This window comes from Blennius ocellaris, assembly GCF_963422515.1.
Source record: "Blennius ocellaris genome assembly, chromosome: 5".
NCBI classification, from domain to species: Eukaryota; Metazoa; Chordata; class Actinopteri; order Blenniiformes; family Blenniidae; genus Blennius; species Blennius ocellaris.
The window spans coordinates 16333614-16347299 of NC_137654.1; the positions used below are offsets into that span (position 1 = coordinate 16333614).

Below are 13686 nucleotides of genomic sequence, written 5' to 3' on the forward strand. Positions count from 1 at the left end.
TGTCACTACAAAAGATATTAGTCACATAATAGTCATTATCATTATCGCAGATGGAGTTATAATTAAGCACATAAAAATGTGATTGCAACGGTGCAATAGTCTGCAAATGAGTTATCCATATTCAGCCGATAAAAGTTTTGGGAGAAATGTTGGGTTGAAGTCTCCACATTAAGCCAAAGTCCTGCACAGACTGAGTGCATGAAAACAATGAAGGGAGCCGCTTGAATTGACAGATGAATGTCAGAACAGGCAGAGGTAATCATCTTCACCAACGGCAGAACTTTTACTCAGGAACAGGTCATGCAGAAAAAAAGCAGCGGTCAGCACTCAGCGGGATAACGGAGGTACCGAGAGCGTGACTTCAGCTATCAGCAGCAGCATCGAGGGCAATAGGGAGGGCCATTAGCCAGCTGAGGTCAGGAACTCCGCTGAGAAATGGTAACTGTGATGAGACCTGGTGGAGCTGTGCTTCATTTTTAATGACATCTGGCTGCTGGAGAGATGTGGCGCAGCAGTGCTGGTTTGACCCAGTCTCCGACAGGAAACTATTTCTGTTTAACATCAGTCAAAACCCCCACTAATCCCTTCTGGGGAAATCAGGGTCAGGAAATTGAACAGTGATATCAACCAATTAGGATCCCTTGTATCTTACTTGAAAGTAGCCCATTTGGACTTCACTTAGACAGATATGCAACAGCCATAATTTAATGACCATAAGTGACGCTTTCATCGTGGCTCCTACTTTAGCGTCAGATATATTCAGCATAGACTGATCCTTTTATCCTAAAAGACAATGTCTCAGAAACAGGACAATTTTGATTTAAGTGAGTTTGACAAGGGCCAAATTGTGGTTGCGTGATGATTGGGGCATCTCCAAAACTACAACTATTTCGAGGTGTTTCACACTTGATGTGATCTGTATCCATCAAACGCTTGCTGATGTGGTTCAATCTAACAAACAAGATGCTGTTGCTTAAACTGTTACTGAATGTTATTTTCTGATAGAGAGGCATCTGAATACAAGGTGCATGGCAGTCTGTTGAGAATGGGGCAACACAGCAGAGTAGTCCGAGTGCCCATGCATCAGGATGCACCATGGGAACAATTCAGGCAAACTATTGGACTCATACAAAATGAAGAAAAACATTCTAAATCTATCAGTTATATTTTTAACATGCATAAAATCTTACTGATGCATCTTAATGATTGATTAATAGGCTTTCGTTTTGGTGTTTTATGTCTGTCCAATATATTCTAAAGAATTTACTGAAAATGTTAATTTGTAATGGAATCCATGATTTTATGATTTTTTTTAAAGTATGTGAATTCTGGGTAAATATTAATTTGCCATAACCTCATTTCTAATTTGTCATAGGGGCTTGTGTGTCATAATATAATTATATATAGTAAACTGAACTGGACTGTAATTTAATTTGATAAAGAGCAATCTGCTCTCAGATTGTACAAACTGGGAGGTGCCACAACATCAGAAGCACATGTCGATTATGACATAATGAAACTGACCAGCATGTCGTGCTTTACAAGCCTGTCCCAGCTCTGATGTGACAGTTTACAGCAACATTACACCACATGACGACACAAACAATGGACAGGTACAGGACAGCTTGACTGGGTCACGGAAGAGGTGAGATAAAGAGCCACGCTGCAAAAGCTTCAATTATATATTGGCCTAAGACAAGGTGGTGACCATGGCAACGGAAACAGGAACCGCGGAGTGCAGGTGAGATGTCTTCCTCTCAAGTTGGGACAGCAAGCACAAAGGTTGTGCGTCTCCCTGCAGGTAGCAGTTCTTCCTTTTGTCTCACTATGGACCTGCCGTCTTTACTGCTCTGTATACTGTTGGAAGTCTTGGCTGTAAACTGTAAGTAAGCTTCTTTAACCTGCATGTACGTTTGAGTGAAGGATATTGAAATAAAGGCTTTATGTGAGATTAATCCTTGGGGAAACAATGACGACACAGTAGGGATGTTCCGATGTGATGTCTGACATCCTGAAAGCTGAGACACTCGCACTTTTGCATTCATGCTTGTGTGGGCTGAGAGAGTAAGGATCTAATATATTATTAGAAGCTTTAAAAGCTTTGGCACTTAAAGTCCTGATGATTCATCAAGTCGACAAATAAAATGGAGATGATGTGTATGATTTTGATTTGAACAGCTAAAAATTTGAATATTCACAAAAACTTAAACACATTTATTTATTTGTTTAAGTCCTTTCTAATGTCCTTCATGGTGTGGTAAATAACCATTAATGTACTTTCCCGATTGTTCCTTTTGCACATATTCACATGCACAATCATAAACATGCGGGGTCCTTTGAAAAGTAAAGGTCAGTGAAGATAAACGTGAAACCTTAGCAACAATGAAAATGACAATAAGTATTTGTGGCCAATACCTCCTTTTGTTAAATTATGTCACAAAGACAAAAAAAAAAGATTAGCCAGATAAAGATTTTGAAGAAGTCTGGCATTTGAGATTTGGTTGCTTCATTTCATGCATAATTATGCCTGGAGGCCAGCAAGTTTTCAGTTTCTGTGTGTACTTTCAATGTCTTTCACCTAAATGAAAAAAAAGATGAGGCAATAAGTCTGCATCCGTGAGTACCATCAACTATCATCCATCTGTAATTCTGTGATACTTCTTTGTACAGTTTGGTAGTGTTTGAGGAATTGTGATTTACTCTTTTGATCTTCTGATGTTTATTTGACATAATAAACAGCGGGTGACATATTAAAGTAGAGCGACTGTTCAAGATTCAGCCCTCAGGTCTTACATAATCCTTTGTAATGCAGTTGCATGCGAGTGCTGTCACACATTCAACCCATGTACATGGTATAAAGTTACCGTTTTGCTCTTGACATGCACCACTACCGCTAATTATAGCTGAGGATCAATATCTGGGACAGTAATGAAGTGCGGTGTCATCTGGGATTGGAATTTCTTTTCGTCACTGATCAACAGTTCAGGCTTTATGCATAAAAGTTTATTCAAATGTCCACATTGTAGTTATTCATAGGGCTTTGGCAGCAGGTTTTAAAAAAAACTCGAGAACTCAGTGAATGCCTCTCAAGCCTCTGAAGTTTTTAAAGCATTTGAGTATTCATATTTTATTCATACGGTTATCTGTTCAGCAGACTTTATTTCTCAGTTTAAAGGCCTCTCAAAAGACCGGTCGGTTGGGGTAAGGCTGAATTCTTGATCAAAAGTAAGTCAAAAGTCTGTAGTTTTAAGAAGAAATTATGTTTGGATTGAGTGACTGGAAGTATTTGCAGAGGGACGGGAGCTGATCCCAGCTGACATCGGGTGAAAGGCAGGGTGGACAGCCTGGCCACCGAACCATTACTCACACGGAAAGACACAAAACTACATCCACTCCTATTGGTAAATTAACTTTTTATCAAGCAAGCCACCGTATTTGGTAACTTCCACGTTTCACAATAATAACGTCACAATAGAAACAAGCTAAATAGTTGTGATTCACAGATAGTGTAGTTAAGTGCACAGTTTCTGAAATTTGTTAAACCATGGCAAAGTTTGTCTGTTCTGTTTCATGGCTCTCATAATAACATACACACTGCTTGATGGATTTGACTTGAAAATATGAAAATCCAACTTGAGCATAAGAGAAGATTTCCAGTTTCAAACAGACATATATTTAAATGAATAAGTTACATTTAGGTGGGATACTTTGCAAATACATTATTTTGTAGGACAGTTATAGTCGGTAATGTAAAGGATGTGACAAATATTTAACCTCTAAATTGTGGGAAAACAAAAAACAACAACAACAAAACACAAAAAAGCATTTGGTTTTCGGTCTTCAAAACAACCTCCAATGTTGTGTTGTAAAACCTTTTATTTTCCGCATATTTCAGTGAGTGCCCTATATGATTAAGCCCCTCTCTAGTGGGCTACAACTCCATGTGACCAATTGGAGGGAAGAAAATCACCCCAAAAACAAAAAAGAGCAAATATAAAAATCTGTAAGAATTTTTGTTGGAACTACACAAATTGAACTTTGCACGTGTTTCACAAACGTGGAAAGAAATTTGCTCAACAATCCACAGAAAAAATTACAGATTGAGAATTCTTGTATGATTTAATTATGGGCTCTCTTCCCAGCCTAGGAAAGATTTGGTCATCAGAAAAAAAAAAAAAAAAATGGAGGTCATAGAGATGTGGAAAAAACTGCTCGATGATAATTTGACTGACATACTGAAGAATAATTGATCATATTATGAGGCTAAACTGAGATGAGTGTGTGGTCTGACTCATGAGCAACAGATATGAAACTATTTGGGGAAAAAGGTGAGGTGATCAAAGAAAAAACACACACAATGCACAAGTGGAACAAACACAAGCTTCAGCCCCAAGTTGGGAATCAAATCAGGGTGTTCTTGCATTGGGGTGAGAGTACTGATCACTACAGCAATGTGTGACCTCTAAGAGAATCTACATGAACAGTTTTCAAGGAGTAGATCTATATTCTTCAGGACAAGAGAGTTGTTTCTCCCAGAGAAAATCCATTTAAAGTGGTAGGGAATTGAATTAAAAAGTACCTTTAATTTGACCTCAAATTACTACTTTACGTTGAAGCTATTTAGTCATACCATGAAACATCAGAAATCTAAATGAAGTCGCCTCCTAACTCTGACTTAGGTAGATAATGATGTTCAGATGAATCAATGCACCTCAGAAAAGGAATTGTTTTTCATCGATCTGCTGAGCCAGAAGTGTGTTCTGTTGTTTCCTTTATGACTTGTATCATTCCAGCTGATGCTGCACCTGCTGTAATGAGAGTGCGACTGTGTTTGTTTCTCAGTGGTCTGCAGATGACAAATCCAACTGCTGGAAGTTTAATGGGTGTTCATCTGAATCTGCTCTGTGCTAGTCGGTGTCTTTGTGTCTTTGTGTGTTACAGGTCAGGACTTTGGAGAGGAACGCATCGTGGGAGGATATGCACCGGTTCCACATTCGATCAAATACATTGTGTCGATACAGACGATGGACCGCCAGCACATCTGCGGAGGCTTCTTGATAAATAAATACTGGGTTGTCACAGCAGCACACTGCAACATTGGGTGATCCTATTTTCTTTTTTCACATTACCTCAGCTGAGAATAAATGTTATATATCCTCGAGCATAAACACAAACGTACAAAAAGTGGTAAAATAAAACTCAGGTAACACTGTATACTGAAATGTTAGTGCCCTGTTATTGCTTTTTATAAGAAAGGTATACTTGGAATGAAAGGTCTACTGAACTCAATTTGACTTGTGTTCATTTGCATTTACTGGTATTCGTTTGAGCGAATTATGTCTTCCAGGGTCAATAGCAAGGCATTTTATTATGAATTACACGGATTTGGCTCATGAGAAAGCAGTCCTTTTAATGTGGCTTTGTTTAATCCTGCCTATTCAGTTACAGTAATATAATATGACATTCGTATATAACATAAAATGTATTGTGGATAATGTCACTTTACTGGAATGTCGGCCACTTCATTGTCTGTCATCAATACTATTTGAACCTATCTAAAAAAAAAAATGCTTAGACTCAGATAACAAAAATGGTTTAATGTACTACTATGCAACAAAAGGCAAATGCATGAAAGAACACTGGGATTTAAGTTTTGGAGAAAACAGCTTTGAGCTTCCCACAGAGACAGTAGATACTGAAAAATGTAATCTTGTCAGGTCAAGCTGAATGTGAAATTTTCGAGACAGATCTTAGAGACATAATGTCAGTTTTGTATGCTTTATTGGCACAATCCACTGAAACACGCCAGTGTAACATCCCCAAGATAATACTATTACCAAACACTGCTCCTTGTAATTATTTATTTGTGGGCCATGCATAATGGTTTGCCATTAAAAGGAAAGTCCAATTGCCCTTTTCCTGCCATTCTACTTAAGATTTTCTTAGAAGGAAGGGCACAAGTGTTAATAATGACATTAGAATAGGATTTGTAGCATTCGCTGGCTCCTCTAGACTCTGTCAAGACAAAATGTACCCATGCCCTGAAAAAAGAGCAGATAAGTGGAAGTCAACCATTGTGTTTATACTATGACTTGGTCATACACATTTATTTTAATATTGGCACACACAATGTCAGAGTATTTATTATCATCCAGATCACAGGCAATTAAGTGTTAAAGTGTGCTGTTAATCATTGAAGATGAATAAGTCTTTGTAATCTCTACGGCCTACAGTTAAAAAAGAGAATAAATGACAATAATCAAATCTAAATTGCTGGGTTGGAACACTATTTATTTTCAATGAATGTATAATTTTGGAAACTGAACATAATGGTTGCCTCGTAAATGGAACAAAGACCAATTGAAACCTGTAGAGTAGCAGTTGAGTGAAGTTAAAGCCATGACTGATGATCTGATACGATAATGTCTGAGAATTCACGCTGGGCTGCTATTGCAGGACTGCAAGTTCAGAAAGTGTCAGAAGGGTTGCAGCAGCTGGAAACATTTGAGGACAGATGTATTTATTTTTTATCTTTTCAGAAGAAATCCTTCATAGAGGATAAAAATTTTTATTTGGGGCACCTATATTTCTGAATTTGTTATGTTTAGAGACAAATCAAAATCTTAAAATATGAAATATGAAATCAAGAGTGTAACTGCAGTTTCAGGCTATCTAGAAAGATCTTTAAGGTTTATATTGTATTATTTATTTCTGTGTACAGCACTTTGCATTTTTGTGATTGTTTTAAGTGCTTTATAAAAAAAATATTGTCTGTTTTGGATGAGAATAGCCAGACCAAGCATCAAATATACATTTTTAACACAAGAACAGTTTTGCTTTGCTTATGGCTCTTATTGCAGCTTCATTAAAAATATGCCATCCAGCTGCAAAAACATCAATATTTCCATATATCTAAGATGTATCTCTATGAATATACATAATATTGACTTTATTGATCAATTCTTGTTACCATGCCAAAGTCTTCATCTGGGAAGTGGGATTTTACAAACCGGTAAAAGCTCACAGCTGCCTCAGCACAGCAAACGCTGCCCATCAATGTCATAATGTAGTTAGAAATATAGTGCATCTCAAAAAATGTTTGGTATCTTTACAGAAGTAATTTTACATAATGTGTTAGCATTATTTTTTTAAATTCTACTCAGTGATTTTGTGTGTATCCTGGCTTCACCTATACTCAGCTGGGATGAGCTCCCACACATGACCCTAAGTTGGATTAGTGGTATAGAAGAAATAGATTTGGGGATTTTCTCTATGTTTGGTGAACTTCACTGGTGTGTGTCAGCCCATAAAACTGCAGCTCTGGTTGCTGACAGATTTGTGTGAGTTGCATATTGAAATGCAAATGGTTGTTTAAGTAAGACTCTACATCTGTTTATTGACGACTCCGGAACTTGAAATGCAACTCATGCACTCGGTTGCACATAAATTGAGATTTATAAAGTTGAATCACATCTATGTGTGACTTAAGAACTGTCAAAAAGAGTTTTATGCATCTGACTGTGTTTTTGCTGGTAAAAGAAAATAGTTTTACTAATTCATCATCTTTGGCAATGTGTTTATAAGCTTTCCTGGCTCGAGCTAAGCTGATCAGCTGCTGGATGTGGCTTTGTGTGTCTGACAAATACCAGCATGGTATCAGCCCTGGCAGATGAAGAATGTGCCAACTGTTTATAATAATATTAAAACTACTGACAGGTATGTGTTGCCCTTGAAGTTTTGATAAGGAAAGTCTTACTTCAGTTTCACCTGCAGGGTCAACAACATGCTGATAGTGGCAGGAGATTACTCTTTAACCATTTATGAAGGCACAGAGCAAGAAATTCTGCCCCATGTTTTGGTGCCCCACCCTGCGTACCACAGCACCACAAACAACAGAGACATTATGCTGATTAAGGTTGGTCTTTTTATTTAATCGTGGGACATTACTCAATCATTGTTTGCTTCTGTTTTAACTCTGCTCAGTGCATTTGTTCATGCATGACACTGTCCTACATCTCTTCAGCTCCGGGCCCCGATCTACCTGAACAACTACGTCTCCATCGCTCTGCTGCCCAGACATGACGCCACTATTGCGGAGGGCCGGACTTGCAGAGTGTCAGGCTGGGGTTACACCAGCCCCATTGGAGGACAGATCCCCTCTACCCTCAGAACTGTCAAACTCCCAATCGTCTCCACAGAAAACTGCAACAGCAGTCAGTCGTTCAATGGCAGGATCACAGAAAACATGCTCTGTGCCGGATTCAGTGTTGGTGGACAGGACGCCTGTCAGGTAGGAGGAGCCCCGTGTTTTTACTCAGTGGGTTGGTTTAATGACTGCTTTTATAGGGGTTGCTTCTTTTAAAAACAAACTGTTGTCCAGTGATATCTGAATAAAACCATCTAGACTTGGACTCATACTTGTTAAACAAAAGCAGTGGAACTCTACATGGATGACAGCATTGACTTTGACTGCTATACATGTGTCATGTGTTTTGCCTTCAAAAATAGAGTTAAGGACAGTCTCTTCTTCGAGCACCACAGAGGATCATGTGAACCGCATATTTGATTTGGCTTCAGTTTCATGCCGGATGCTCTTTCGAGCACAATATCGAGTGATGAAGGGTTTTGTTCAGAAATCCACAGTGATGATCAGCTCCTCTGCTCTGGTACCTGCAATCGACCAAGCTTCTTCCAATCATGCCTTTCCAATCGCTCAGCCACCTCTGCCCCTATCTATCAAAAAATGAATTATAAAAAAAGAAAAAATAAATGAATATATTGCATGGATGAACATTCACATCATATATGCTTCAAGTTTTCCAAGTTACAGGGATCTTCAGTATTTCCTATCCATCCTTGTGTAGCAGCCTGGGTACATATTGCAGTGCAAACAGAGAAACACAAGCAATCACCTAAAAGATGTCTATATGTGCACTTACCAATTAATGTCTAATGTCCTCGCTTGTTCCAGAAAGCACCCAAAGAAATTACAAAGATGAACATTGTTATTTTGCCCTGACAAGGCCACATTGCTTGTACTATAAAAGTGAAACGTGTTACTTCTTCATTCTTGTAGGCACCTTTTCCTTTATATTTATTACATTTTCTTTCAATTAATCTTAATTCATGCATATACTCGACTTGTTTGAACAATCAGCAATTGTGTTTTCTTATGGGATTCCTTGATACATGATTATAGCTCATAACTGCATCTCTGAAATTTCTTGTTGGGTTAAACTTGCCAGAAGCCCCTGAAAAGTATCTTGTCGTCTCTGATTCTAACGTACGCCCTGGGCTTCCAGGGTGACTCGGGTGGCCCTCTGGTCTGTGATGGACGGGTCTACGGCGTGGTGTCCTGGGGGAGTGGCTGTGCTGATGCTCGGTTTCCTGGAGTCTACACTGCTGTGTCCAAGTTCCGCAGGTGGATAGACAATACTGTATTTAGCTACTACAGCAGGTGTAAAAAGCATTAGACACTGGTGTTACTGACCGCAGACTTGGCACTTTATTTTTCAATATTGTCTTTACTCAGAGTTTAGGTTTGTTTTATTACTTGTGCTCATTCGTGCTCATGTCTGAAAATAATTGTTTAACATTTTGGGAAATGTTGTTTTTCATTTTCATTGAAAGTTGGATGAGAAGCTGAATATTTATTACTACTTTAAGAAGTTAGTAAGACTGAAGGTGCCACAAGCTGGTTCATTTTCTGCATGTGAAAACTGTCGTAAAGTGGCAGGGCTACTGCGTTTATGAACAATGCAGTTTCTTTGATAAATGAAGAGACACACATGAATTGATTGTCAATATCCGTAGACCGATTTCCTGCTGCAAAGTGTTTTTCATTTTTTGTCTTCTTACGAAAGAAAATGATTGAATTTCTCACAATGTTAAAACCATTTCTTCGATGTTGAATACTTTCATGTCTGCTGTATTTTTAACCATAAAAGCAAAAAACAAAAACAAAAACAAAAACAAAACTCTCAGGTAAACAAGACATGTCAACTGTATTTCCATGTATACACAATTGAGGTGCCATATATATATATATATATATATATATATATATATATATATATATATATATATATATATATATATATATATATATATATATATATATATATATATATATATATATATATATATATATATATATATATATGAGTAACGGGATCAAAAATCTGGTTTTATTTGGAGCATTTACTGCTTGTGCATGCAGGATACTCAACAACACCAACAATTTTACTGAGTCATGTAAAGTAGAACTGCAAAATACATTTTATCTTGTTGAAGTGGACAGGAACCCATTTAAAATAACAATTGTAATGAATTCTATTATCTATTATATATCTAAGTAAAATAAAACATTATTGTTCCAATAGAATTAGTTTCATAGTTCCTGTGGTCATATGAAATGGAACTGGGATTTTTTTCAAATGTTTGTTTTTATCACCTCAGAAAGAAACAGTGTATTTTAGGACGTGTGTTTTTTTGAAAAACAAGAATTAAACAGCATAATGAAGCACTTTTCTTTCTCCATATACCTCACAAATGAATTGATGCATTTCTTACAGTCACATTTAATCAATAAAATATGATGCACCAGTATAGATCAGTTAATACTCTTTTGTTTTTTTTAAATATAATACTCAGGTAGAAAGTGATGGATCAATGCCAATTGAATTGATTTATTTATGCATGTGTTGTGAATGGGACGGAGCGAACTCAGCTAGTGAGTGAGTGAGTGAGTGAGTGAGTGAGTGAGTGAGTGAGTGAGTGAGTGAGTGAGTGAGTGAGTGAGCTAATTAACTACCATTATTACTTTGATACTAACTGAATCACCAACTTAGTTATCTAAAGTTATCTTTTATCATTTAGGACACTAAATAGGTCTGTAGAATGGAAACTATAAACAACACCTTTCTTTATGTAATGTTTCCATAGTCTAAATGAGGTTCAAATTGATCTGAACTTGGTTAAAAGCTGAGTGATTTAGTATTTTTCATCGATCATTGATTTAAACAATATCTTATCACAGCAGAACGAGAAGGGATACCATTGCATACAAGTATTGGATGATCACTGCACCATGTTGGACATTTAAAAGTCCATCACATCATGCTGTATGCGAGATTACTGACTTTTGTTTTTAGTCTGGAGAGAGCCACGTAAATTAAAGATTCTGGTGGTGAGTGTGTTTTCATGCAATGAGATCAGTTGTAGTGTTTTCTTTAATAAATGACTGTTGGTCTGTGTTTATTTTACTAACCACTGTTTGGATGACTTCTTTAAGTGCAATTACAGCATCGATGTTGCAGTTCAGAGACGAACCATTTCCTTTCGAGTGCTGAGTTTTAATAAATGATTGCACGGGATGGATTGTTTTCTTCATGTGATCATTGATACACATCAGTAAAGCCACAACAGATGAATAATAAATAAGTAAACATGTCGATAAATGTTTTATCTTTACAGTAATCCCACTTGATACCAAGTGTAAGTCTTTGTTGCTTGTCACTAGCCTCATCCAAACAGCAGAGGAATTACTTCCAAACCGGAATACGGCCATGAAATATGCATGTGGAGCCTTTGCGCAATCTGTGTGATGGCTCTGTGGAGTCTGTTTCACTCTGCTCTTCAGCCAGCAGTGATTTCAGGAACAGCCGGGAAGCGTGGCAATATCGGCCCACATCGTACCTGATAGGCCTCGATGTATCACAGCAGAATGAATAGTTGATGACCTACTTCAGAGGAGGCTCTGGTTTCTTTGCTCGACCCTGGTCGTTGTGTGTGGACGGGTGTGCCAGTGAACCTTTGTGATTGATAGATTTCAGAGTCTTTTGTGGCTCTGATTTTACAGGCACCGTTACACAAAGGCTGATTCCTTTTGTTCTGGTATGAGAAAGCACCTCCTGGGATCCTGGTACTATATCACATCGCACAGTTGATCCCCAAAGTGCCATATATGCTCACTTTTGTCACAAAGGTTTTGTCTCTCACTGGGATTGTGGAAAAGTATTGATCGAAGCATAAAAATAGTGACCGTTTTCTAAATGGCTTCTCCCAGTGGACCCAGTGTTTGTGACTGCAAGGAAGATAAAACATGTCTTGATCATTTTTTTCAACAAAAATTGGCCACAAATGACTATTATTTCCACGTATAGGAACAATAATGTTTACCTAGTACATTGGCCAGAGATCTGAGTTACTGAATTCTGGGATGACATTACTTAAATCAAAAGAGTGGCCAAAATATGTCATTGTTGTAGATAAAAGTGCTGATATTACAAAAGTACTAGGTCTACTAGTACTAGATTAAGACTGTTTATACCAAGTCAGTTCACTGGAATGATTAATTTAACTTGGAAATATCTTAAATTGACTCAGTGAAATCATGCCTGAGCAAAGAATAGAAAATATAAAAATGTAGAACATATATCCAATGCATGTATGTGGTAAGTTATATTTTGTATTAAGCAACTAATTAGTCATTATTGTGTTTTTAAACATATCTTTTCATGGTACATATTGGTGTTTTACACTTACTTTTAAACACTAAAAGAGGGTGAATAACTCTTAAACAGTGGAAGAGACAAAAGAGGTTGATTGAATGACTTTAAAAGCAAAGAAAAGCAGAGCTGTCATAAGGTTAGAGGAATTTTAGAGTCACCAATAACCCCCAAAACATGTTTTTCACACTATGGGAGGACATAGGAATGATTGGAAAAATCTCACATTTGCACAAGAAGAACATGCAATCCTCATACAGAAAGCCCTCCGACCCCAGATTTAAATGTATTATGTTATGTTTCAGTTATAGGAATAGATTTAAATATCTTTAAATCTGCAGTCCCACAAGCAAATCAGCATAATTTCTATTCGGTCTTGTGATTGGTCCAGAGTTGGATTGAAGATCCTAGTGAATCTACATCGGGTACAATAGTGGCTTTGCTTACGTTTACATATATTACTTTACTTTCTTACTTTCTTTTCCTTGCTACAACTGTTTTATTTTTCATAAAAGTGCCATCTGTTTTCATTAAACATTTCCCCTGGGTGTAAACTACAGTTCTACAATGATTTCAATGCCTGCACGGTGCTGCATTGCCTATTGATGCAACTCAGGCATTGGTGTGAAGATAAATACTTTGTTAAAAGATGAGAGCGAGACAACCGATCACAGTAATTTGACAACAAAAGGCAGGGGGGGCCCTTTCATGAGAGATAACACAGGTTTTAAAATGCACATGACAAATCCGAACCACCAGAGGGCATTTGATCATTAAAGCATGAGGAAGCGAAAAAAGAAAAGCAGCATATGAGGTGCAGACCTGCTGGCACTTCCTTCTCTTTGCATGCTTTCTGATTTATAATAAGCCGCTTCTCTGTAGTGTTGTGTCTGCATGGGAAAACATTACATCATGCCTGCGAAATTAAATGATTATAAAATGTTTGTTTTTTTTGTTTTTTTAATTGTGTTGGTGATGCTTCATTAGATGAAAGCTGAGGATAAGAGGAACAGGACAGGCAGGAATGAGCATTTGTTGCCTGAATGTCCCCTCAGTTCACTACTTATTATAGCCGAGGCGCAGAGTCTTGGAGACCAGACAACTGTTCGAGTTCAGTGGCATGCCGGGAAGCTTGAAGGCATGACAGAAGCCAAGATGAAAACGTGACTGGATTATT

At 37.6% G+C, this 13686-nt stretch overlaps 1 protein-coding gene across 1 annotated transcript; it reads left to right on the forward strand.

Annotated features, from left to right (window-relative positions):
* Nucleotides 1-1827: 1827 nt before the first annotated feature.
* LOC308130475 (trypsin-3) lies at nt 1828-9473 on the forward strand (the record flags this gene model as incomplete). Its single annotated transcript, XM_080496878.1, has 5 exons — nt 1828-1882; nt 4942-5101; nt 7774-7915; nt 8024-8290; nt 9303-9473. 5 exons carry the CDS (start codon nt 1828-1830, stop codon nt 9471-9473), a joined length of 795 nt encoding a protein of 264 aa, XP_080353004.1.
* Between the last annotated feature and the right edge of the window lie 4213 nt (nt 9474-13686).